The following is a 26811-nucleotide window of genomic DNA, read 5'->3' as shown; positions in this document are numbered from 1 at the left end:
GCGGCGCGGCCTCGCGTGGGATGGCGCAGCGGTGACATCACTGCTGACCGCTACCGCAGGTTCCCTACACTGGGGTGCTGTAGAAGGCATGCAGGTGGGCTTGACTGTCTCCAGAGATGGAGACTCCACAGCCAGGGCAGCCCGTTCCTGTGCCATGTCACCCTCACTGTTCCTAGGGAACTTCCTGTGTGTGCCCGTTGTCCCTGTCCTGTCACTGGGCAAAACGAGCCCAGCCCCGTCCTCTGGACACTCACACTTTAGATATTTATGAACAGATCCCCCCTCAGCCTTCTCTTCTACAGGCCCAGGTCTCTCTTAGAGGATGGGCCCTTCATCATCTCTCTGACACCTGCACTTTCACTGGTATTTCTGTGTATTGCCAATCTCTTCATTCAAGGAGGTGATCTGAGACAGCCATCACAGCATCCCTAAGGGAAGGTCATGGCTGGCCTATCTAGTGGCTTTCAGTGATGAGGTAATGGCATCAGTGGACAAAGGCAACTGATGTGGTCTACCTGGACTTGTGCAAAGCCTTTGACGTGGTCCCCTGCCACCTTCTTATCTCCAAACTGGAGAGATTTGAAGGGTGGTCTATTTAGTGGATAAAGGATGGTCACAGCAAGAGGCCATTGGCTCAATGTACAGGTGGAACGAGTGGTCTCCCCCTGGGGTTCATCTTGTGGTTGGTGCTCTTCAGCATCTTTGCTAATGGCCATGGGATTGAGTGTACTCAGCAAGTTTGTTGATGGCACCAAGCTGAGTGGTGCAGCTGACAAAACAAAAGAAAAGACCACCATCCAGAGGATCCTGAGCAGGGCCAAAAAGTGGACCCATGAGTACCTAAAGGGATTCAACAAGGCCAAGTGCAATGAGTTGCACTTGGGTTGGCACAATCTCAGATATGAATACAGACTGGAAGAAGAATACATTGTGAGCAGCCCTGTGGAGAAAGACTTGAGGGCCCAAATGAATGAAAAGCTGGACATGAGCCAGCAGTGTGTGCTTGTGGGCCGGAAGGCCAACAATATCCTGAATTGCATCAAAAAAGGAGTAGCCAGCAGGGAGAGGGAGGTGATTGCTCCCCTCTACTCTGCTCTCATGAAGCCCCATCTGGAGTACTGCATCTAGATCTGAGGCCACCAGTACAGCAAGAATGCAGAGCTGTTGGAGTGGATCCAGAGGGAGGCCATGAAGATTATCTGAGGGCTGGAGCACCTGTCCTATGAAGAAAGATTGAGAGAGCTGCCCTTGTCTAAACAGGAGAGGGAAAGGCTCTGGGAAGACCTCACTATGGTCTTCCAGCTTGAAGAAAGCTTACATAAGCTTTCTTATGTAAGTCTCTTCCAAGGGCTCTGGCTTTAGCAAATCCAAGGCTGAACCCCCTCCCAGGTACTCCATGATTGCCCACAGCTTGGTGCCCTTCAAGTAGGAGCCATAATACTGGGTGATGTAGGGACTGTCACACTGGCTAAGCACTGTAATCTCTTGCTGAATGTCCTCAATTTCATTCTCAGCCTCCTCCAGATCAATAATCTTGACAGCAACCACCTCCTTGGTGCGGTTGTCGACCCCTTTATACACTTCACCAAACGATCCTTTGCCAAGGCCAGTGAGGCCAGTCTCTTTTCAGTGGTACGTGGAGACAGGACAAGGGGAGATGGACATAAGCTGCAGCATAGGAAGTTCCACACAAATGTGTACAAGAACTTCTTTACAGTGAGGTGACGGAGCACTGGAACAGGCTGCCCAGGGAGGTGGTGGAGTCTCCTTCTCTGGAGATGTTCCAGACCTGCCTGGATGCCGACCTGTGCGACCTGCTGTAGGGAACCTGCTTTGGCAGGGGGGTTGGACTCGATGATCTCTGGAGGTCCCTTCCAACCCCTACAATTCTGTGATTCTGTGATTCTTATAAGCAGGAGGGAGACTGAATTTTTACACATTCTAATAGTGCTAGAACAAGGAGGAATTAATTTAAACTAAAAGAGAGGAAACTTCGGTTAGATGTTAGGAGAAAACTCTTTACTCAGAGGTAAAGGTGAGGCACTGAAACAGGTTGCCCAGAAAAGCTGTGGGTGCCCCATCCTTTGGAGGCATTCAGAGCTGGCATGGATGGCACCCTGGGCAACCTGACCTAGTGCCTACAAATAGGAGTTGGAACTGGATGATATTTAAGGTCTCCTTCAACCTCAGCCATGCTATGATTGTGCACCCCACACTGTGCAACCGCAATGTTATGTTCTGTGAGATCGCAGCAGATTTCCAGGCGGTATTATGTCATGCCACGTCAGAGCTGTAACAGCATGGAGTTCCCTTGTGGGTCAGGTTTTAGTGCACATGAGATGTTCCCACACTGAGATCCTTTCAAAGACAGAACTAGCATGTTGAAATCTGTTTTTAAAAATTAAAAAAAAAAAAAAAAAAAAAAAGCATATTGTACATAGCTTTTGTCAGTTTCTTTTTGTTTTACTCTTTGGTCTCTCAGTTCAGGCAATGAAATTAGATTGTCTCTGAACTGATAAGGACCTAACCCTGCTCTGGGGTCAGCAGTATGGGTGAATGTACGTCCATTGATCTTACTGCATGCTTCAGGCTTTGCATTGGCATGGCAGGCTGCCCACATACTCCACCTTGCGGGAGGAAGGGCTCAGGTACCTTCACTCCTGTATCTCATGTACTGCTGTAGTATCAAGGTGTTTGACTTAAAATCAGAGGCAATTTGGCAGGTAAAATCTTTTCCTTAATAGATTTTGATCAATCCCAACATTTTTTGATCTCCAAGGGGTAAAAAAGGGATTAGCATAGGTAATCCTGAAGTGACCCAGAACAAGCAGCCTGCTTCCTCAATCCAGAGTGTCTGCTAGCAAACTGTAACTGACAAGGAAAGGTGAAGCTGAAAGAGGGACAGATGAAAGTGTTCAAAGCTGTGAGATGGTATCTGGAATCCCCAGACAAGCTTCAGTGATCTGAGTGCTGAGGGCAGCAGCTCTTTCAGGGTACATGCAACAACAAAGGAGCAGAAACCATTGCTTATCTTTCCTCATGTAGTCCTCTTTATGGCCAAGTAACTTCTGTTTAGCCAAGAGCAACTGATCTGTACTACAGTTTGTCTACACAATGACTGTGAATAGTTTACATAGACCTATATAATTCATGAAGCTTGAGTCAGCTAAGGGTAGCAGAGCTAGATTGGACCTGCCAGCTCCTGCAGCTGAGGACTAAGAACCATTACCTAAGTGGTTCTTCATAGGCTTGATGTCTTTGGAGCCATTTCATTTTTTTTCCTGCACGTCTGGTTATAGGGCTTCTGGGCTTTGGGGCTGAAAAAAGCAAGAGAGAGGGTCACTGTAACTTTTGTAATGCTTCTACTAAGAAGTACAGTTGTTGAGTTACAAAGGCTTTAAAAAGTTCACAAAGTACTGTAATTCAGAACCAAAGACTGCATTCAGTCCTTGATAATAAAGATGTTTATGCAAGATTGTAAAACCCAGTGATAATAATAAGGATATAAACTAAACTTGGGGTTAAATATTTTGCACTGAATTCCAGTTTCTCTTAGCTTTAGAATTTCTATATAAGCATTTTCAATCATTTTCAGTAACCTTTATCTCAAGGATTTTTAAATGTCTAGATTTTCATTCACACGTTATTTGAAAAGCTTAATTAATGTTCTGAAAAGGCGTTTGGTTCATTTTAATGTGCTTGAAACATCATGAACTGTTTAAAGTCTGGATTTTTGTCTTCTCACATAACTTTCATTACCATAAGTGAAGAGAAAATCATTTTAACCTGCCCTGTATTTCCTTGCCTACGTTTGCCTTGTGCTTGTTAAATATGACTGCTGTTTCACGTACTTTCATCTACAAGAATTTTCTTGCCTTGGAGGAATTGTGTGGATCACGACTTGGCTTTGCAGTCCAGAATCTTCTGTCTCATTTCCACCGATTTAAAAGCAAGCCCATGTCACAGGGGCAGTGAGAGTCATGGCAGGGACGGCTGTGCCTCTGCACCACTCGCTGCACTGTCAGGGCCTGATTTGTATTTACTGTGGCCTGGTGGCTACTATAAAATTAACTGGTGAGTCAAGGTCTAGATCTCAATTCTTGCCAAGAAAATCTGTTTTGAAAATAAATGCACTTCTATCTCAGACACACGCCTACTCTCTGCTAATGTTCATAGTGAGGCAGGAAACAAGCCAGCTACTTGCCTATGAGATGATGTTTTTTCTACTGAGCATAATTTCCTGTCTTTCCATTCTTGTCTCTTTCATTGCAAATTCTCCTCTAAGCACTATGGTCTTTTCACCTGTCCCTGCGCTTTTCATTCCTCTGATCTATTTTCTATGTATTTCTTTGTTCTGCTATGCCTCCCAGGATTTTTTTGCTGACTGCTTTCCCTTTGAAATTTTTCTCCCTGAGATTGTTCTCAAAGCTGAGGTAGTTACCTGAACATTACCTGTTTCTTTCCTTTGTCATGTGTCACTTCCAGTCCCTCCTTCTTTTTCATGGCCCTGTGCTCTTCAAGTGCTTTGTAATCAATTCTTTTTCTTCTTTTCCCTTTTAGGTGGTGGTTGCCTGTCCTTCTTCTGTGCCTGTCTTTTATTTTCTCTCTCTTCTGACATCAGTTTCTTGCTTTATTTCATTCTTTTGTCTGTTCATCCTAGTGACTTCAGCCTTTGGTTCAGTCTCCTGCCACCTGATCTTGTTTTGTTTATTTTTGAATGGAATCTCCCATATCCTTGGATGAAAATATGCCAGAAAGTCAGAGATGAAGGCAGTAGATGAAGTGAAGTGGATTTAAAATGAATCATTTGATGTGACTTGAACCTTTATTAGAAGCATCATTAGGCTTTGGTATGTTTGTGGATATTAATAAGAAGCATTCGAGTATGCCTCGATCCATGTGTTTACAGTGCAGCTTTGTAAATAATAAGACTTTTGTATTCTGTGTACTTCACTAACATCCTTCCTTTCTGATCTGAAATTTGTTACATACCATTAAGACCCACAGCATTTTGAGAAAGTGCAGAATTACAGAAGGGTATTGGACAATGTTTCTAATCAGGCTAAGATGGATGGAAGAATTAGGTTCTCAGCTCTCTTGAAAAGGAGATCCTGAGTATGACATACTGGACACTCTGAGGTATAATGTTTTAAAAATGCAAACCTTGTGTGGTATGTACAAGAGCTAGCAGAAAGTTGTTGGTAAGGCATGGGACTTCAATCTGTTGGCCCTGGTGTGCTGAAGATTCATAAAAACAGTTATTTTAAACGTGGTTGTCAGGTGTGCTGTTGAAGGTGTTGCTTGTGCTGGATCCAGAGTTCCAGTTCTTTATTTTGTGGCTCATCCTTGCTTTCTGCAGTGGAGTGTACCCAGTGCTGCTACGTTCTTCCATGGCTGAGCCCACTGATTTGCCTATGGTTTCTTAGCTGACACTGCATACATCTCTTTTTATTTTCAGTAGGTAAAACTAGATTGCCTAGATTGCCACAAAGGATCAACACTGCTGTCAGAAGGAGGTAACTTGTGCTCTGTTAAGAAAAGTTCTGAATTTGGACAGCAAGGCGTTCCTCCTTACCCTTGTCACGTTGGCTTGTCCGCACTGACAGTGTCAGCAACTTTTTTTTGGCTGCTCAGCAAGTTGCCAAGGAGGGACAGAGAGGCCCCCTCCCAAAATGCAGCCAGCAGACACATACTTTCTGCAAGCACAGCCTTTAAGGTCCTTGTTGGCTGTTAGGTATATGCATGAAACCATCCATGAAATATAAAATAAACACTTTGTTTGGTGTCACTTTAAAATGTCTTGGCAAATAGCACTTAAATTGGCATCCCTAGTGATGTAAATGGATGTCTGCTGCAGGGCAGGCCACAAGTCGTTTTGCTTCCCTTGGCTTTGTTTTCATGCCATACTAATCTGCTCATTTTGCCAAGTGGTATTTTACTATGGAGACTGCTAATATTCAAAACAAGAATAGAAAGCTAGCAGGAGATTATTAAACAGTTTTACAGAAAATTCAAGTCCACTGCTTATAATGACTCTCCCTCTTCTCCTTTAGAATCCTACAGGGAATTCCGTTCTTTTTTTCCCCTTGACTTGCTAACCTATTTGGTGAGCTCCAGAGGAAGCAGGAACGATGATGTCCATGCTCAGGAAGATAAGTAACCTTAACAGGAGCGTTCTGTGATTGCTCCACCTTGCAGTCTGATTGTCTTCTGAAAACAGTTGGTGTGGGGAGCAGAAAGGCTGCCAGCATATCTCTTTAAAATCTTAAAAAATATTTAGGCTGGGTTTGTCAGTGTTTCGCAATGGGCTTTCCATTAATAGGTAATCAATTTGCAGCCTTTGGAAGATTTGCCTAATATGAACTAAGTTCAGTTTTGTAGAAACTCCATCATCCCTGCTGAGTTCTTTGGTGTTTTAGGCAGGATCTGCAAATCCAGGTGTGCTGTACCCACTCTATTCTTTAAGAACAAGGAGAAATTTCATGTTACTCAAGGAGTTGTTGTACAGTGGTGTGCCCGGCTCCTCGTCTTATTATGTATGTGTGGTGGCCAGTTGTAAGAGCTGGTGTGGACGAGGTGGTCTAAGCTGAAGTGAAGGGGAAGGAGGAACCACTCAGCAAAGGCGGTAGTGAGGAGCCTTGTCCTGACAGGAGGAGAGCGCTCATGCTGGCGTGGTTGTGGCTCCTACCTGATTAATCAGGGCAGGCCTTCGGTCAGCTTGTGAGTGGTACAGACATTTTTCCAGAAGGATTTCTGCAGTTGTGACTGGAGGGTTTGACCTGGTTATTAAATGAACACTTGCTCATGAGAGTAAATCTCTTCTTTCTTTGACAGCAGGATGATTTATTTACCATCAGCACTGCCACTGACAATTCAGAGGTTTAATGCAGTGTAAGATGAAATAACTAAGCAGTAGGGCCTTACGAAATGTCTGTTAAAAAGGAACCAGACATGTCTGGAAACCAGATGACTTATAAAAAGCTTCAGAGCTTTTGCTGTTCATCAGGAAGGCAGGTACCCATTGTTCTGTCCATTTTATATAAAATCAGTGGATGAGTCTAGGATCAGCAATGGGCGGCTGTCACATCACTAACAGAAAGAGAGAGTAATAATCACTGTGGATAGAATAAGTAAGAATAAGTAAGAGACATGAATGGACGGTTGTGTATGTTTCTTTATTTTCTTTCTGTCCAGGCAGAAGTACATTAATTCCAAGGTGTCGAGGGCAGAACTTTCATAAAACTGCCATTACATGTTTGTAATGCAGATGCAAATATAGGACAGCTTTTCCTAAATGCCAGCCTTAAAGTGCTTCTTTGATACACAGCAGTGTCCCTTGGAAAGTGATAATTTGCTTGTTCTTATTATAATGTTCTTATTTTATACTTAAAATTATTTAGAATAATTTCGCTTGGAGACAGTCGAAGCACTCAACCTAAAAATAGAGTTAGAAATGCTTTCTGGAGAGGTCAGCAACAGGAAAACTTCCTGCTGAAGGCTTGATTCTGCCCGTTTCCATCTCTTGTTGGCTTGTCTGCAGCAGAGGGAGCTGAAGCAAGGAAAAGGAAAATTAAGTGGCATTTAAAGCATCAGTTTTCAGCTGTTTCTTCTCTTCAGCAGCATCATCCTGTTAGATTACTGTATCTTTGCCTTAGCACAGTCGACCTGTCTTACAGTGTATCTGACATCTGACTCAGGGAGGAATTTCTAGGTACCGTCAGAAACACCTCCTGGAAGAAAGCTCCAGAAAGCAACGGTCGCCTGAGTTTTATATATGTCCTAAATTTAGGTATTATCACTGCTATTTCTTTTCAGCATGGGAACTACAATAATCTGTCCATTTATTTAACATAAAATGATGAATCATTAGAATGAAACATTTTCAACATGCAGGAGTTCACACTTTGGCATTTTTCGGTGGAGCATTAGAGCACATCCCTCAGTGCTCTGAGTTAAGATGATGATTGGGAGGTAAGAAACTCCTTGCAACTATTTTGTCCCACCTACCTGTTCCTGATTTCCCTAGCAACAGTGTCTCTTTTTCCCTAATATAAATTCCACGTATTCACACTCTTCTTCTTGTTAGTTAGAATGGAATTTAATAATTATTATTTAAAGGAATTTAATAATTACTATTAACATTGTTTAATTAAAATTTATGAAGGCTTATGATGTTTTCCGTGGCAAGGCTGTCTCCAGTTTGTGGAGAATTAGCTAAAACTTAGCTATTTGGATTTAAGTGTTCTTCGTTGAGTGTTTGACTAGATGACCAACATAAACCAAAATACTAACAGCAACTTATTGTCTCAACTCTGTCCATATTCTGCACATGGGAGAGCTTAAGTGAGGCAGGGAAAGTATAAAAAAAGGTGTGTGATTATGCAATTAAGCCATGTATCATGCTTGTGCTCAATGGGATGAATTGAAGGTTGCCCCAGCAACCTTAATTCTTGCATTTTCTTGCTTCTGAGCACTTCTCTTTGAGGTCCTAATAAAATAGCATGCTAACTTTCTTATTTCACTTCTGTAGCTCGTTATATAAGAGCAAAGATGTGCTTGAATTTTAGAGATGTGTGTATGAAGGCCAGCCCCTGTCATTAGCACCTTGCTGGTGAATATCTGATTATGCTGATTCACAGTTCTAGTTTATTATTTATACGTCCAAATGTATTTGTGACCTTTCCCTTGCACAAACACTATGTTGTGTAGAAGAGAGAAGGAGCTGTCAGTGCAAAAGGATTGCAGTTTAAACAGTAGCTTATGTGTAACACATTGAGGGAGTAACAGAATGATGAGGAAACAGCGGTCATCATTCTGAGCTCTGGTGGCAAGACACCAGCTGTTGAGAACTCTACAGCTAGCGTGACAGAGAGGATTTTTAAGGAAAGATATGAGAAGAACTGTGTGCTGGTTTGGGAAAGATCTACAGGAAGCTGGAGCTTGTGAAAGAATTAACAAAAGGACCCAGCACAGGCACACCAATGAAAATGGCTGTCTTTTCCAGCAACTAGCACAGCTAGACTATTATCTGAATTGGAGGTGATGTAAAATGTTTTTTTATTCTTGGCTGACCTAATTTTGTTCTTCACCTTGCTTCTTTTAACAGTTTAAAGAGACCTGTCAGTTTTAGTGCATCTTCCATGGTGCAAATATTACCAAAATTTTAGCATCTCGTCACATATCCCTCTATCTGTGTCACCTTCCAGCTGGATTGCAGCAATTTCAGGTTCTTGGACATGAACCTTGCATTGCCTCAGGCACTTTGCTAACATGGGCTGTTGTCACGCACCCCTGCAGGAATGATGTTTGCTTCCAGAATGCTGCCTTCTGTTTTTTGTATTAGCTTCTGTGGAATATTCTGTGCCTGCAATTCAGTATATCCAACAAATTCTACATTCAGATTGCTTGTTGCCAGACTGGTCTCTGTGTTAGCTGTGTCTGTAGCATGTAGCCAAGTATTTGTGTGATAGCCAAGTAATCCTGAGGTATGTTAGGACTTGGGGTGGTGGTGATGTGTTCTGTGTTTCAAAGTACCAGAGATTAGAGGTGTGGTTATTAACTGTCCTGCCAGTAGTGTTCTTGCCCCTTTCTGAAGGGAAATCAGTGTAGCTGCTGGTAGAGCCCCCAGCAAGCTGCCCCAGCACCACGTGGATGGTCAGAATACTTCTGTGCGTAACAGTAATAATAATGTAGGTTAAAATTGTTGCATGCAAGCTTCTTAGTTTTATGTCCCTTTTCTGGTGGAGTAGTCGCCTCTCTTCTGCTCCTTGGGTTCCGAGGTCAATAGCTTCATTCTGCTAGCACTGGTCTTTGGGAACAGGGAGGCAAGATGTTAGCATCTAGGTCCTTCACTGGGAAGGATAAGATGTCCATGTTGATGGTTTCTTCTTCCTCACTCTAGGACCCGACTGAGGTTTCTTTCTATGATAACTAACACACTTCTTACACCTTTGTCGGTGTGTTGTTCAACATTGCATCTGACATGTGATGTTTTTCAAGTGTTAGATTCCCCTTTCAACCTAAGCCATTCTATGATTCTGGGTTTTTGTTTCTTTGTTTGCTTTTGTTATCCCTAAAACCATCTTTGCCCAGGCTGACAGGTCTGCATTTCTTCTGCTGATCAAAGGTAAACTGTTTGCAGCTGTGAAATCTCCAGTGCCAATCCTGTGCCCTATTATGAATCATCCTGTGCTTGTGTTCCTCTTTGCCATGTTCTATATCTCTGCTTCCAGGGTTTTTTTTTGTGCACCAGACCTTTTTTCCTTCTGCATTATGCTACAGTCGTAAAACTATGGATGGTTCTTTACAAAAATAAAAGTAGAGCAGACAAGCCATAGGCCTGTGATCAATTAGAAAAATTGCTGCCCAGCTAAAGTGAGTAAAACGAAGCTGCAGGTAGGCCAGGAAGAGTTCAGACAACCAGCTTCAGTCTTGAGGACCTGCAGTCTAGTACAGAGCCCAGAACACATAGCTAGTAATGACAATCGTGTATTACAGAGCTGAGTAACAAGCATGCATGGCCACATCAGGAAGGACATTCCTGACCTGAGGAGTTCAGAGAAACGAGAGTGGGAGAATGACAGCAAGAAGCCAAGACCTGCAGACTGCCCTGTTATAGTGGTGATTTGTGCCTTTTTCACAGCCTTGGGGTTGTGCTGCTATGCATTGTCCTACATTGTTCCTCACTTCTGTGCTCTGCTGCATTATTGCTGCCATTTTAATACCTAAGCTCACACTCTGTCCTGCAAAGTTCTAAGTGTGGGAATGGGGTAGGGTTTGTGCTGCTTCCACAGGCTGGAATCAAATCCCAGCTCTCTTCAATGTCACTTTTGGATTTTAATACGGTTCCAGATATTTATTCACTTGTGGCTCTTTAGAGTATGTTAATTGAAATGTGTGCAACTGCCAAAACCAATTACCCTCAGATTGCCTTGTCAATGCCTTTACAGCTGGATAAATGCTTTTAAATGCTCATTTACAAAGGGTAATAGTGAGTAGGCTTTATTTCCTCTTTAGAATTAAGAGTTTGTTTTTGATTCAGATCTAAAGAATATTCTGCTCTGAAGTTCTGTTTTAAATTGTGTTGCCTTTTTCATATCTATTTCACATGTAATATCTTCCTTGCAGAACAGGATGCTCTCTTGCTGAGCAGTACCATGGGGGAAGCAAGCTGTCTGTGTTATCCCATGGTTATAATAGGGGCTGTAATGCCAAGGCTTCTGGGCCCTCTGCTATGCTCTGCTATCACCCCACGGAGGGTTTTAAAGTAAATGTAATTATTTTTTCTGATTTTTTCCTTTTGTATGTGTCCATTTGACTAATGACAATTTATATTTCAAAGTAAGGCACATTTTCTAAGCTTAGAAATTAGTATCAGTCTGCTCATTTGTCATCACTTTTAGTGTACATTTTCTGGAATAGAAATAATCGCACCTTGTTAGTAACAGCATTCTTACAGCTTGTATGATGGGAAACAACACTGAAAGTCACGGTCTCTCATCTCTGCTCCACTTTGTTCTCGTCTGAAAATATTTTCCTTCCTGGAAATGTCTTGCCACATCGCAATAAGTAATGGGACTTTAGAAATAAGACTTGGAGATTCTGTGTGAAAGTGATTACAGGTACTTAATTTTTTAATAAGAAACAGAAGTGAATATTTATGCTTTATAACAAAGAGGAATCATGAGAAGAGCCTAGGAATTTGTGTAGCATCTCATGCTTTTTAACTTATCAATAAGAAATACAGAAAAGGGGACAAACCAAAGATAATGTAAAACTAGGCTTTCCAGCTGGAGAACTGGGAAAACCAGACGGAAACAGCAACTAGCAGGCTTTAACAGAGAGCAGTGGTTCTTTGTATATACACATCTGTGCTCCCGTTAGCAAGGCTTGTACATGTCCTTGATGTAGGCAGTTGTCCATGCTAACAGTCAGCATGGATTCCAAAGTGCCTGATTAATTTTGTGGAGAAAAAGGTTCACTTACATGAAACAAAAAGGACAGTATTTCAGGTTCAAAAATCCGCTGGAGCTGAAAGGACATCCTGGAGAAAGCACTTTAAATACCTGCTTTTGAATACTTTTGGAGCTGTACCTGGCTAGCTGAGAGGTACACTGTTATGTTCTTCTAAAGAAAAATGATAAACACATGGGAGCTTACCCCTCCACCTCACTGTATTCATTCCTTCTTCTCTAGTATTTTCTTCCATGTGACAAAATCAAACGGTTTTTCCAAAGGGAAACTCTGCTTTTCCCACCAGTCCCATCTGATGTTACCTGGGTCCATCCTTAAACTGTTCTTGTTAAAGCCTCTGATGTCTTCTCCTTTGTTTATCAGTTTTCCTTTTAAAATACGTTTACTTCATTCTTTGCTTTCTGAGTTCTTCACCTAATCTGTCTCCCAGCATCTTCTCAAAAGAACCTTTCCCTTCCTTTTCTGCTTTCTGTAGAGTCTTCACAAATCTTTATCATTGCTGTCCTTGCATTTTTTCTTAACCTCTGGGCAACCTTCTTTAGAATGACGCTATGAGGCTTTTGTTGTTTTACTGTTCCCCTTAAAGCCTATCTTAAATTTTTTCTTTGCTGTGATGCACTTAAGAAGGTTGTTGGTGGTTAACTTCCCAGTTGTTGATCAGTTTTCAATGCTTTTTTCAGTAATCTCCTCTCTGTAGGTGCTAGCCTTCTGTCTCTGACCTCACTGTGACATGCAAGCATTTGGGGCGAGAGTGGTCTTTCTGGTGTATCTGAGTGAGGTACTAGAACCTGGTGTGTGTGACATGTGTGAACCACAGATAAGGCATGCTAAGGACAGAGCCTCGCATTTCTCCATTCTGTTGTACTTGTCTTATATTTTGTTTATGACTGCCTTTCATTCAGAAAAACATTTAGAATAAAATACTGGTGTATCTGGCTTTTGAAAAATACCATTGCAGCAAACCTTAGCAAGCACATTAAAGTTGTATTCTACTCCAGTTAAACTGGGGAACAGAGTGTTTTAAATTTTTATGTTGGGTCTGTTCTCACTTCAGAACCAAAATGGACCTCCAGGAGGAAAGGCTGTACAACCGAGGCTTTATGGGGCTTCAACTAAAAAACGGGTAAGCTCACAAATCCATGAGTTTTAAAATATCATTTTTCTTTCTTTGTCTATGAGATGCAAACTAGATTCTGCCTGAGCAACGACTTGTTTTATGGCGCTATTAACATTCCAATTGATTTAATAATAAGGGGTTCCACTGAGAAGGGAATTACACTAGCAATGTAGAATAGAAATGGAAGCTAAAACAAAGGCAGAATTTTGGTAAACTGCAAAATAAAACTAATTTTTTTTTAAGTATATGATATAAATTCCAAAATATAAGCTGACAAAGGCTATGAGAAAACTGCCTGCTTTGGTTAGAAAATTCAAAACATATTCCAGATTTGTTTATTAACATAGGAATACAAGCATTAGGGAGAATACTGTTAAGTTTTTGACTTTTTAACTCCTGTCAATTCTTTCACTGGCAGGCAGATAAGTGCTTAGAATAACAATCTTAATCTACTTCTTCATTTACAGAGACAAAACGTAAGCTGATGTAGATGGGTTTATCACCATTGGTATGAATGGGGGAAGGACAATTTACATGCTTTTAAACAGACCTTGTGACAAACAACTTTTTGCCTTCTAAGAATAAATTAGAGTCCTGTTATTTTTCCCCCCTTTTTAAGTCTCTTAAAAGGGAAAGGTATTGATTTTCAAATAAAAAAATGAAAAAAAAACACAGAAAACCCAACACTATTTTTATCTTTGTCACTAGAAAAATAACAGCTCTGAACTAACTGGCATTGAATTGTGTATGAAAAGTGTGCTACAAGCAGGTGTTCATGTGAGTAGCATTAAATCACAAACAGCTGTTTTGCCCTCATAGTCTTTTGAGAATTGAGGAGCCTGACCTTCCTTTCAGCTTGCTTCATTTTGGCTTCCTTTACCTTTAGGAGAAAAAAGTTGCAGCCTGTGAATTTCCATGGCTTCTGGCATATGCAAAATTCTCTGTTACTTTAAGGCACTGTGTGCTTTTACACATCACGTGCTTTTTACCTTTGTGCTGCTCTGCTGATAGCGTAGCTTTCCTAGGTCTTGCAAACAGCTTTCACTTACACCCTGTATTCATTGACAGCTCCATATGGCTATACAGTTTAATAGACCGGAGAGACCTGCATTTAAAAAAGTGTTTGATTTATTTTAAAACAACTCATTACACATTTCAAACTGAGGGAGAAATTTTATGCTGAGCAGTTAAACACTGTAATCAGCAACCTCGTGTTCTAGCCGTTTATCTTTAATGACCAGTAATTGAAATTCATCCCTGCAGTGATCCGTTTCCTATTAATGATATTGTATCATGATACCAACTCTAGTCTAGCCCCAGGAGAGCAGCTCTCACCACTGCAGGAATGCAGACCTACTGTTTTTTGCAAGAAAACAGCATTCATCCAGAAGTCACATCCTAGCAGCTTTGTATCTTAATCTAATGTCTAAGTGTAGCTTATATTATAACACTTAAGAAGTAATTGAAGTTTCAATTTCAATTGAATTGAACTTATGCCTTTTAGTTAAAGTACGGGTCATTTGGGTTATTATGTGGTCAAAAGAAACAATTGCCAACTTTTAAACTGAAATTCAAGTGGAGTTTCTTAAGTTTTGTTATTGGGGGTTGGATTCGATGATCTCTGGAGGTCCCTTCCAACTCCTACAATTCTGTGATTCTGTGAATTACTCTCATTTGATAATGGGCCAGGAATTATTTTCAGACAGTATCTCTTCTAACCCACTGAGCTACTGTTGCCAACTACTTGCAAATTTGGGGTTATCTGGTCTCTTTTATGCAGAGATGAACAGGGAAATGCTGGTCTTCTTTGTACCATGCATGCAGAAGTGCCTCTGTGTGAGTGAGCAAACCAACCACAGTCTTGGTGTTCAAATTGACTTCCTTTTCCTGTGCTAGGATGAAGATACATCCACTGAAGTTGGAGAAGGAGCAGATGAGTGGCCAGCATCAAAGACTGTGGTCAAACCTCCAGATCAGCTGGAATTGACTGAAGCTGTGAGTAAAAAGCAGAGTCTGTACTTGTCATGAGAGGTATACAAAATTCTATAAACTGAAGCCTACCTCTTACCCATTTGTTGGGTTTTTTTTTGTGTTGTTTTTGTTGTTGGTTTTTTTTTTTTTTTTTCCAGAGGAACTTCTGCAAGAGTAGGACTAAAAGCTGTTGATGTACAGTGTCTGGAGCACAGGCTAAAATGGCTTTCAGCAGGAAAGTGGGGAGAATGTGCTTTGCAACAGCTCTGGGCTTAAGGCAAAGTAACACTATATGAGGTTGATCCAAGAGGGGAATGGAGCCAAGTCTTTCCTCAGATAAGGAGGGACACCAGTGCTAACCCTGAGCTTTTCAGGAGTAAGAGGGAATTTGATTCACGGAGTCATACAGAGAGGGGTCCTTTTGTTTAAGGCTTTGTCCTCTTGGTTGATGCAATCAATCACCCTTCTGACTACATTTTCCTCTCTTCTAACGGCTTATAAAACCCTAGTGTTGCTCCCTGTCCTCCAAACAGCTCTCAAAAGGAAGCTACACACACTTCCTCCTCCTCAAGCAGTAAAAACAATTGACAGTGGTACTATTTTTTGTTTGAACTGGTTGAGCTTGCAAGCACTGCTACTGTGTTGAGTGTTTACTGGATTTATAGAATGTGTATGCTTCAAGACAAAGGTTTGTATTTTTTGCCTTATAAAATGCAGCTAACATTTTTCAAGTGCTACCACAGACAAAAATTAACGTGACGAGTAAAAAATTCCAAGAAACCCATTGAAGTATTACGACAGGAAGCAAGATGACTTTGTTCTTGACCCCTCTCTGAGCTACCTTGGCTCACACCACTGCTCTCGTGGAGGCATCAACTGCAAGCGAGATATCTGCAGCAAACATCCTAGAACTGAGTATGAAGAGTCTGGTGATCTTTGTATATTCTATGTTGAATAACAGTGACATTTTCTTTATGATGCTATTTTGTTTCTCCTCCAAAGGAATTAAAAGAGGAATTTACACGTGTTCTGACAGCTAATAATCCACATGCCCCCCAGAATATCGTCAGATACAGCTTTAAAGTAAGTGTGACATGACCTCTAAAACTGAGTTTTTTTGCTGTTAGGGATTTTTGAGTTTTCTTTTTATTTCCTATCAGGTGATTTATTTTTAATATGGAATTCCTCTTGTTACATATTTACTGGCAGTGCTTCCTAAGGGGATTTTGCAGAGGATGAAAGCCTAAAAGCATTGACGTATTTATTCAGAAGTTGGAAATAACAATTACTCAAGTTTTGTCAGTGAATAAAATTGGTGCACCTAAACTCAGGCAATGTTTTTTTTGGTGGTTTTTTTTTTTCATTCAGTGGTGATTAGAGGATAAAAGACAATAGTTAATTTGGTCTATAAGTAGTTATGCCTCAGGATCCTGAGATCAAGATTCAGTTGTTTGCATTGTATGAAAATTCAGAAATTTTATGTGAAATCAGTGACAAGTGCTCTATTCATGATAAGTAGGAGTGAGGAGGGGAGGCTGCATCAAAGATTGCTGGGAAACATCCAGGAGTCACACCTTCACATGTCCGTATGCAGAGTATATGCTGCATTACCCTGGAGAGGCTTTCTCCAGCTAACATTTACCACTAGCAGCATAGGCTGCTGCAGGGGCAGAGGGGAAGGGTGGCTCTACTTTCTCCCTCTCCCTGGGAAGAGTCACACCTCCTGAAAGAAACGAGAGCCCATAGGGACAGCTCTTCCAGCTCTCGCCTGCATTAATCCCAGCTTTAGGCAGTGAATAGATAAGCAGGTGAAACAGACCTGAGCTTGTCCCATCTCTGCATTACTGTAAACACAGGTGACAAGCAGTCTAGTCCTCCACAGTGAGTGAAGTGGGCTCAATACTATGCTCTCATGGACACAAGTAGCAGCCATATTTTTAGAAGGAAACCACTGAAGCATCTGTGTTCTGCAGTCACTTCTGATTGCTTTTAGATGTAGCTCTGAGTCTTAATATGTAGTTTGAACATGAGTGCATGGCTGCTCTGTACAGTGACCTTCAAGCAAGTGCTGATAAAATTAGTTTAAAATAGCTGAATTAGTGTAGTGCTTATAAGCCTGAGCACAGTGCTAGGAGCCTGTACTGTTTCCAAATCAGAGCTGCTCTCTCTGTATAGTGCTGCTCTCATGTAGGAATGACAGCTCATTCAGGTATCTCAGTACAATAGAGCATTGATGTCTTTTATGAAGTGCTGTGCAATAGAGATGTACTAGAATTATATTTAAAATCCCTTTCTGTGTAGTTAGGAGAGCTAGAGATTTCATGTTCTCGCTTCTTTTCCTTGTATTTTTAATTTATGACTTTCAGCATCTTGAGATATAAATAACTGCTGGAAGGAACTCAATATAAAAATGTTAACAGCAAACATTTTGTCAGTATGGGACTTCTTAGCTTTAGCATTTTAGGCTAAAAAGTATTTCTGGCTTTAAAATATATTTCACCATGTTGATTGTGTTGTGTTTTCGTTTTTGAAGGAACGAGCTTACAAGCCAATAAGCTGTGTAGATCAAATAGCCATTCACTTCTCTTTGAACGGGAACATGGTACTCAGAGATTCAGATGAAGGCAGGCGGCAGAGTCTGAGATTAAGCAATGCATCAGGTTGGTTTATTTTCTCAAATCACAATCATTTTCAGCTAAGCACTGGTACCAATTAGAATCATAGAATCATAGAATCAGCATGGTTGGAAAAGACCAGCAAGATCATCCGGTCCAACCATCCACATACCAGCAATAGTTCCTGCTAATTTATTCAATGTGAGGATTATAATCATACTTCACAACCATAAATTGAATAGATTGACACTTTCTCAAGAAACAAAAATAGAAAAGCACATGAACAGCCAGCCAGATGTTTGCCACAGTGTAGAAAACAATACCTGCTTTTGAAGCCAGCTGAACACCACCCACTGAAATTTTCAGAGCTATTTAGTGTCTTTAAATGTCTTCTACTACAATTGGTTGGACGTACATGTCCAAACTCCTCATCCTGCTTTGAGAATTTCAGCCATGGTTTAAATCTTAAAGCAGATATGTTCAGAGGCAGGATAAGTGTTTGGGAAACTGTTATATACTTGGTGCATTCTTCCTCTCTCATCATCATATCTAATGGGCAATGTGAGATATAAGATACTGAGCTAGTTGAACCTTGGATTTTATCTTGTCATCTACATGGACTTGTGCAAAGCATTTGATGCTGTCCTGCATGACATCCTGGACCCCAAATAGGAGAAAAATGGAGTTGATGGATGGACCACTGGCTGGATAAGGAATTGGCCGGATGGTTGCACTTAGAGAGTTGCAGTCAGTAGTTCCATGTCCAAGGGGAGACGGGTGATGAGTGGTGTTCTTCAGAGATCAGTGCCTGAACAGGTGCTTTTTAATATCTCTGTAAGTAACATAGACAGCGGGATTGAGTGCACCTTCAGCAAGTTTGCAGATGACACCAAGCTGAGAAGTACAGCTGGCACGCTGAAAGGAAAGGATGCCATTCAGAGGGACCTGGACAGGCTGGAGAGGTGGATCCATACCAACCTCGTGAAGTTCTGCAAGGCCAAGTGTAACATCCTGCACCTGGGTCATGGCAATCCCAAGCACAGATACAGGCTGGGCAGGGAATGGCTTGAGGGCAGCCCTGAGGAGAAGGGTTTGGGGCATATTGGCTGATAAAAGGCGCAGCATGAGCCAGCAGTGTGCGCTTGCAGCCCTGAAGGTCAACTGTGTCCTAGGTTGTATCAAGCATGACCAGCAGGTTGAGGGAGGTGATTCTGCCCCTCTACTCTGCTCTCATGAGACCCCACCTGCAGTGCTGCATCCAGTTCTGGGATCCCCAGCACAAGAAGGATGTGGAGCTGTTGGGGTGGGTCCAGAGGAGGGCCACAACGATGATCAGAGGGCTGCAGCGCCTCCCCTTCGCGGGCAGACTGAGAGAGCTGGGGCTCTTAAGCCTGGAGCAGAGAAGGCTCCGGGGGTACCTTATAGCAGCTTTCTAGTACATGAAAAGGGCCTACAGGAAAGCTGGGAAGGGATTTTTTACAAAGGTTATGTAGTAAGAGGATGAGGGTAAATGGCTTTAAGCAGAAAGAAGGTAAATTTAGACAAGATATTGGGAAGAGATTCCATACTGTCAGGGTGGTGAGACACTGGGACAGGTTGCCCAGTGAGGTTGTGGATGCCTTCTCCCTGGAAGCACTCAAGGCCGGGCTGGATGGGGCTGTGAGCAGCCTGGTCTAGTGAGATGAGTCCCTGCCTTCAGCAGGGGGTTGGAACTAGATGGTCCTCTCCAACCCAAACCGTTCTGTGATTCTGTGGTTCTAGTATTGCGATTCTTATGTTATCTGTCAGGAAACATAGTTCAATCAGACACTAAAGAGCTATGTTGTCAGGAAATATTTCTAGGTTACGATTTTCCTCAGGGAAAAAGTGTTTAGTGATTTTCTCATGCTTTGGCTGTTGGAGAAAGAAGCTGTGTCACAAAGAATGTCCTGTTGAATTGGTAACAATGATATCACTGCTCCTGAGAACAGCTGTTAGCAGTGACCTTGGAGGGGTAGTGCCTCTTTTCTTCAACACTTAATGAAGTATGCGTAATGATCTGAAGTTTGACAAAATGCTAGATAGAATTGTCGTTGCCACAAAGGCATGGATTGTTGATGTTGGCAGTGCTTTGTTTGTTTGTGTTCGTTTGTGTGCAAACGAACCAGTTTAAAGGAGCTTGGTGCTAACTAGCATCACTACACACTCAAGGCTGTGACTGGAATGTGGATATCCATCATTGTCTTAATATGGTGTTGTGTTTTAGCACAGCAGGCAGCTAGTACATTTATTTTTATCTGTATAAAAAAGAACAAATCACACTGTAACTCTTTTGTACCTTGAGAGCATTGCTCATAATTGTATGTAACAGCAGACTTTTTCAGAGTGCAGAAAGGTCCAGAGCTGAAAGCAATACTCCAGAAACTAAGTTACTCAGATCAGAAGTTATTTCAGAAGTTTAATTTGAGTGAAAATCAGATTTTTTATTTTATCACTGAGAATTACTGCAGTCTGATCTAGTAATAACATTGCTTTTTTCTATCCTTGAGCAATCACCCTGCAAACAGAATTGGTTACTCTGTTGTCTAATGAGAAAGCATTAGAAAAGGATGCATTTGTATATTAATACTGCAGAAGATAGAACAGTCTGCAGAATGTCATATATTGTATCCTATTATCCTAGATTAATTCACTTATCTTTTCTGTCATCAGAAAAAGCTCCTTCTGAGACTTCTGCAATAGCATCTGAAGAGGCAGAGCTTAAAGATGAAAAAAGCACAGAAGATGCTCAGGTAATTCTCCACAGTCAGCTGAGAGCTGTACTTTTTATTTTTAATATTGGATTGGAAACCCTCTTTATTATAAAATGAGCTTGTAGAGATGCTTCGGTAATCTATTCTTTTGTGCCTGAGATGTCTCAGCTGTTGCTGAAATTCTGCACTTTCTCCTGAATAGCTGGGGTCCTCCTGCCTTTCCTCGATTTGGAGGTGGACAGGGGGTGACAGGTCCCTACATGCTAGGTCTGTCTTCATCCAGATACAACGTCATGATGGAGCGTAATTTGCTGGGACTTGGAATCTTTGTGAACAGTATGTGAAATCTCTATTTCCCTGAAAGGGAAGTAGGTTAAAAATAAAACACGGAGAGACGAAAGCAGCAAGTGTAACTAGTTCAACTGAGGTGTGGCCGACTTAAAACAGTTGGCCGATCAGGAAAGGAGTATGCTATGAGCAGTTTGTTCTTATCAACGCGATGTCATGCCTTGTAATCAGTTTCAGATTGAGCTGTGATTGTCTACAAAAGCAGTGAAAACATAAATTCATGGGACTGTAATACATTCTTCTGATCCTCAGGTCTAATTCATTTTATCAAAGGCAGTCATGCTATATTATCTTGTTCATATGAGGCTCTATTTTACAGTGACTTCATTTCCTGTTCTTCTCTTTCTCCATTTAGATACTTCTTTGCTCTGATAGCCAGAAGTCTCCTAGTTATCATCTTTTATATTTTGGTCTTACATTTTTCCTTTGCCGACCTGTGGCCATTTGAATAGGTACCAACATTGCTGTCTGCCTGAAACAGCTTTTTCTTATGATGTAACCCAACCTGCCCCCACATCCTCTCAGCCACAATTGGACTTGCTCACTTATTTGCTTATTTCACTATTGTCCCCCACTAAATCTTCAATAACAGTCTCTGCTCCTAGGCAGCAAAATTCCAGCAGTCTGGCAAGGGCTTCAAAAGAAGGGAGGAAATATCTGATCTTTCCAGGGTTCTCTTGCAGGCTGTGGAAGAGGAAGAGGCAGAGAAGGCAGAGGCAGCTGAAGCAGCAGAGGTAGAAGAGCCTCCTCCCCCAAAAGTAAAGGAGAAAAAGCTTGCAAACCAGTTCAACTTCATTGAGAGATCTTCAAGGACACTTGACAACCCTTTGCGGGTATGCTGCTTGCTGCTGTTTCCTTCACTGACCCAGAGAATCTTTCCTTTGGGTGGGCAAGTGGAGCATCAGTTTGTGTCATATTGTGAAATCCTTGCACGTGCTGGTGGGAGGGGAAAAAAAAAAAAGCACAACAGTTTTTCAGTATGGCAAAACAACGTTTAACGATGGTAACACATTTGAGGTAGTGAAAGTGGTGACCAAAAAATTCTTGCCTTAAGGACTCTAGGATAGTCTATAAAAATTCGGTGCTACTGTAAATCTTCACATCTCGGTCCACAAGAAAATCTGTATTTGCATGATAGCTAATAATGTTTGTGCAGTGATCTGGGAATTATTTGGATGCTGAATCAATCCAAGATCAGTATTATTCTCAGTATCTGTTATGAGAAGGTAGGTTCCACAGCTGCACTGTATCACTGAGTCAGTGTGTAAATTACACTTTCTTATGCTTTTTTTTTTTTTTTTAACTTAGGAAAGAGCATCCCAATCGGAGCCTACACCTTGTAAAAACTTTTCAGTCAGTGCTAACCAGGTATATCCTTTTGACTTCATTAATCATTTTGGAAAATATACAGGAAAATTTTTGTCTTTGTATTACTTGTACTGGAATGAACTCCTGTATTGTGGCTTTGATTTCTGGTTTGAACTGGAGAGCAAAGTAACATGGCCCTCTTTTTTGTCTTTATGGATAAACTTCATTTCTAACGTCAGGTGTCTCTGTTCAGCTGGTTTTGATTGACCTCTGTTCAGCTGGTTTTGATTGACCATTCACCACCAGCCCCTAGCTGGTTTATTTTAGAAGGCTTTAAATGTGTAGAAATGGAGAAGCACACTCCAGTGAAAATGTTCTGGGCTCAGCAAGAGCTGAGCTGAACTCTTCAGGAACTGCAACTGCTTCTTGGAGGCACTGACTCCTCCTGGGACATGGCTGTCTTTGGGATGAGGAGCTCTCTGTTGTTGACTATTTTCCTTCAGTGCGTGGTGGGTCATTTAGGAAGAACTGTGATCCAACATTCCCTGCCTGTTCTAGGAAGTGGGAATATGCCAATTTATTCATGATAAAGATCTGTTCCACAATTTTTTTTCCATTACTTTCTCCATCTGTTGAATGCATACATACATATATATTAATTCATATAGTTATACATACACATATATTAATTCATAATAGGAAATACATATATATATAAATTCTGCATGACATTTTACACATGAAGTACGCAATAGCTTTCACTGGAAAGGGAATCCAGCTAGTTCTGCTGACTGCTTCTCACAAATATTTGCAAAATATATCTATGTATATATATGATACTAATCTTGTCTCCTGTGTTATCAAAGTACACTGGGAAGATCCAGGAGAAAGTATTAAGTAATGATAGCAAGTAAAATGCTACTGTAAGCAAGTGATAGGAAGAGGAGGGGAGGTGTCTCTGTCAAGCTGGAGACTGTAACTCAGTTTATTCCTGAACTTGAACTCAGAGTAACTGGCCTGAGAGCTTTCTTCCTTTCAGTTGGAGTTTTCTTTCTTTTTTTTTGACAGTGAGGTGACCTCAGCATTGGAGAATATAGAAATTTTGCATGAAATTTTTGAAAGCTAAGAGGAAAATTTTTTCTTTTAATTTTCCTGTTAAAAAGATTTTAACATAAGGCTGTTTTTTCCTCAACTCTTTTGCCTTCTTGTTCTTCCTCGTGCTCATAATTTTTTCTTATAAAGATTCCTGTTCTGTTTCTTCTCTCTTTTCATCAAATCTCACTTTGTCCTTCCCTTGATATTTAGAACATCTTTTCTTCTCACTTCCACCTGCAGATTTACAGCACAATGCACATTTTCTTGTTACAGGTTTTCTTCTACTTTCTATATTCCACTGTTTTAGTCTCCTTTGTATTTGATTCATACTCCTGCTCTTAAGATGATGTATCAGATTTAGATTACCATTTCTCTTTGCTGAAAGTAATATGACTGCTTCAGATACAGTACTAGCACTGCAAGACTAATGAATAGTTCTCAAGTGGAAAAATTACTTTTGGATCTACTCAAGTAAGACATTCCTGCATGTGGCTTAGCAGAAGATATTAAACTGCTCTCAGTTTCCATTTCATCGTATGTTTCAGAGTAAGAGTTCAAGATTTAAATTGTGTTAAGCAGCTACAATTTAATTTTCCAACAACACATGAGAAATGTCACACAGCAGATGTTAAATGCATGTTTCCTATTAAACACTAAAAATTAGCCAAACAGAATATCCTACAAAAAAGATACAGAGTCAGAGCACCGAGGAGAGTGTTGGGAAAAGGAAATTATTAGTAATATAATACTTTATTCTCAAGAAGGGAGACATGTCGCATCAAGCTTTGAATATATTGTTTGGTCCTTCATTGTTTTGCCTGCTATCTTTCAGCTGATCCTGGTGACAGTGTTACTGTTTGGATTGTGTGGATGATTTTTTTTCTGAAGCATAATCAAGTCCTTACAAATTCTGCCTCTTATCTGTCTCTCAGTTGGAGATCTACGATGCCTATATGGAGGAGCTTCAGAAAATGGAGAAGTCAAAAGAGAAAGAAAAACCAAAAGCTCAGATAGGAAAGAAAGAGGAGAAGAAGAGGGGAAGAAAGTTAATTTCACTGGAATCACAGGTATATTCCACAGCTCTAGAAGTAGCTTGCTGAGAGGTGGTAGTGAATACTTACATCATGCAAGCAAAGGGGAATGTAGCAACTCGTGCTGACTGTGCAGCAAGTTCTGTCAGCTGGCACGTAACAAACCTAAGAAATGAAACTACTGTTTTTTTTACTAGGAACCATATTTCCAAAACGGGGATTTCTTCCATTTTTTATTTGTTGTTCTTTTTATAGGGATACAAATCAATATGAAGCCATAATCTTGGCTCAAAGCTCATTTCCAAGAGCATTATCGTGATTGTGTCTCATTTTTGATTAGCATATGAGTGGTAAAAGAATGAAATAAGTTGAAACACTCTTTGACTTTATACAGACTTTTCCATGGGATGTACAAGCATTAAGTCTTCTAAGGAAAGGCAAAGAAATTTAGGATTTCTTCACAATGTTACTAAAACAATATATTAAAATAAGTTTTGCTACTTTTTATTATTTTAATGATAACGCTATTTAATCATAACATATGTATTTTACAGTTGTATACATATAAATATTGTATAATAGAAACACAGAGTTCTGTTCATAGCTTGCCCCTACCATAAATGTAGGTGCATCACTGTAACTAAGATACATCCTTGTAATGTAAGCTGGCTCCTGAAAAGGACTTCAGCACTTTCATACCATACACTGATTTGGCTGTAGAGGATTTGGCTGGCTGAGCTTTCACAGTAGCCCTCAGCCCTTAACAGTCTTGCAGTTTAAACAGACCAGAAACATGTTCTGACAGGCTTCCTCCTGTGAATAGTGCCATTGATATTCACAGTACTTTCTAAAACTAATAAACCTTTCACCTAAGTGTGGAGAACTAAGCCTGAAGTCAATGATGCAATTATGGGCTTAAAGATTGGAGTTCTTAAAGCTGTCCGTTAAAATGAAATAAAAATTTCTACTAATGGAACCACATTGTAAAAAAAACTGACACGTTCAACTGACAACAGTGGGAAGCTGAAATCTGTGCATCTATGATCCCTCCCCTTGGTACTTTGCCTTTCACAGGGCGATTACAGGGAAATCAGAAAGTGAATACAATGGAACAGTGTAATTGAAATCTCTGTAAGCAGAGCCAGTATTCGACTTTGAAACCTACTGCAAGACTGGTGGGGTGGTTTGAAGTGTATGAAAAAGCTGCTGAATTTTCCAGTCGCTAACTGGAAACATACAACCAAAGCATCCAGGCATTACAGTTTGATTATGAGTAAACATCTACAAACATTCTGGAATTGTCAACATAGGAAGAATGTTGAATTGGTCAAATATGTGCAGAGAAGAGCAGCGGAACTGGAGAGAGGACTAGAAAACAAGTGTTATGAAGAGCAGCTGAAGGAACTGGGACTGTTTAGTCTGGAGGAGAGGAGGCTGAGGGAAGACTTTATTGCTCTCTACAACTCCCTGAAAGGAGGTTGTAGTGAGAAGAGTGTGAGTCTCTTCTCTCAGGTGACAAGTGATAGGACACAGGTGACGTGATACACCAGGGGAGGTTTGGGTTGGACATTAGGAAGAATTTCTTCATGGAGAAGGTGGTGAAACATTGGGACAGGCTACCCAAGAAGAGGCGGAGACCCCGTCCTGAAGGTATTTTAAAGGCATGGATGTGGCACATGGATGGACATGGCTTAGTGATGTGACTTGGCAAGTTAGGTTGATAATGGGATGATAGTTGATGATTTGGAAGGTCTTTTCCAACCTAGATAATTCTGTGGAAATTAGAGATTGAATGCATCAGAGTCTGTACCTCTGATCTCAAGCTAGCAAATGGAAAAGTGGGCTTCCAAATTCTAACTCACAGGTTATATAGTTCTGGTTACACACAGAGATTGGAAAAAAGATTTCCAGCTAAACTTTTTCGAGGACTTTCTGCCTTTAACAGCTGCTGAGGTGGAGATGTGGAATCAGAAGCAGGAAATACATGTGATCTGCACAATCGCTAACAACAAGGAAGCTGTGACTAGAAGCAGTTATTGATTCCCACTGTTATTTCTGCATCTACTAAGTAAATAGTGGAGCTACTGAGACAATACTGGATTCAGCCTAACAGGAAGAAGAGAATAAAGTGAGAGATATTACCAGAGATAGATCACTGATGGAAGCTCTTGCTGTGGTAAGAGGCTGTGAAAGAGAACATCCAAGCTCTAGAGCTGTTTGAGATAATAGTAGAGTTAAGTGAGGAATTAGAAACAATGGAATAAAATAAAGGAAAAACAGTACTAGTACTGAGCTAGAGGCCAGAAGAACAGGTGACTAGCTGAGGAGAAAGCAATCCATAAAAGAATGCAGCCAAAGGTGGAGAAGAGAAAGAGCTTTGACAGTTGAACAGAAGGGCACTGCTATGAGAAAAGAAGTGGAATTAGGCCATGCATAACACTGGGGAATGAGGAGAAATTGCAGGAAACAAATAGTTTGACAAAGCAGAAGAGAGAGGCAGGCAGCAGATAAAGGAATTGAGATTACCAGGATTCTAGCTGAATGAAGAATAAGAATGATATAAAGAAGAATGCAAGTGAATGAAAGACAGAAATACAGAAAGTATTTTACTGGAGTCTGTG

General features: G+C 40.9%; 1 protein-coding gene across 2 annotated transcripts in view; it reads left to right on the top strand.

Annotated features, from left to right (window-relative positions):
• DNAI1 (dynein axonemal intermediate chain 1) overlaps positions 1-26811 on the top strand; it is a 134921-nt gene that overhangs the window by 230 nt on the left and 107880 nt on the right. Inside the window, exons 2-10 of one of the 2 annotated variants that reach the window (XM_052670111.1) lie at positions 13028-13096; positions 13799-13867; positions 14987-15085; positions 16064-16144; positions 17595-17721; positions 20368-20447; positions 21440-21589; positions 22065-22124; positions 24092-24226. In XM_052670111.1, coding sequence (XP_052526071.1) covers positions 13028-13096; positions 13799-13867; positions 14987-15085; positions 16064-16144; positions 17595-17721; positions 20368-20447; positions 21440-21589; positions 22065-22124; positions 24092-24226 — 870 coding nt within the window. The remainder of the gene's footprint in view (positions 1-13027; positions 13097-13798; positions 13868-14986; positions 15086-16063; positions 16145-17594; positions 17722-20367; positions 20448-21439; positions 21590-22064; positions 22125-24091; positions 24227-26811) is intronic. The other variant, XM_052670112.1, reaches the window with a different exon arrangement.

This window comes from Tympanuchus pallidicinctus, unplaced genomic scaffold (genome assembly GCF_026119805.1).
Source record: "Tympanuchus pallidicinctus isolate F22 unplaced genomic scaffold, pur_lepc_1.0 scaffold9, whole genome shotgun sequence".
Taxonomy (NCBI): domain Eukaryota; kingdom Metazoa; phylum Chordata; class Aves; order Galliformes; family Phasianidae; genus Tympanuchus; species Tympanuchus pallidicinctus.
This window is presented reverse-complemented; position numbering and strand designations above follow the sequence as displayed.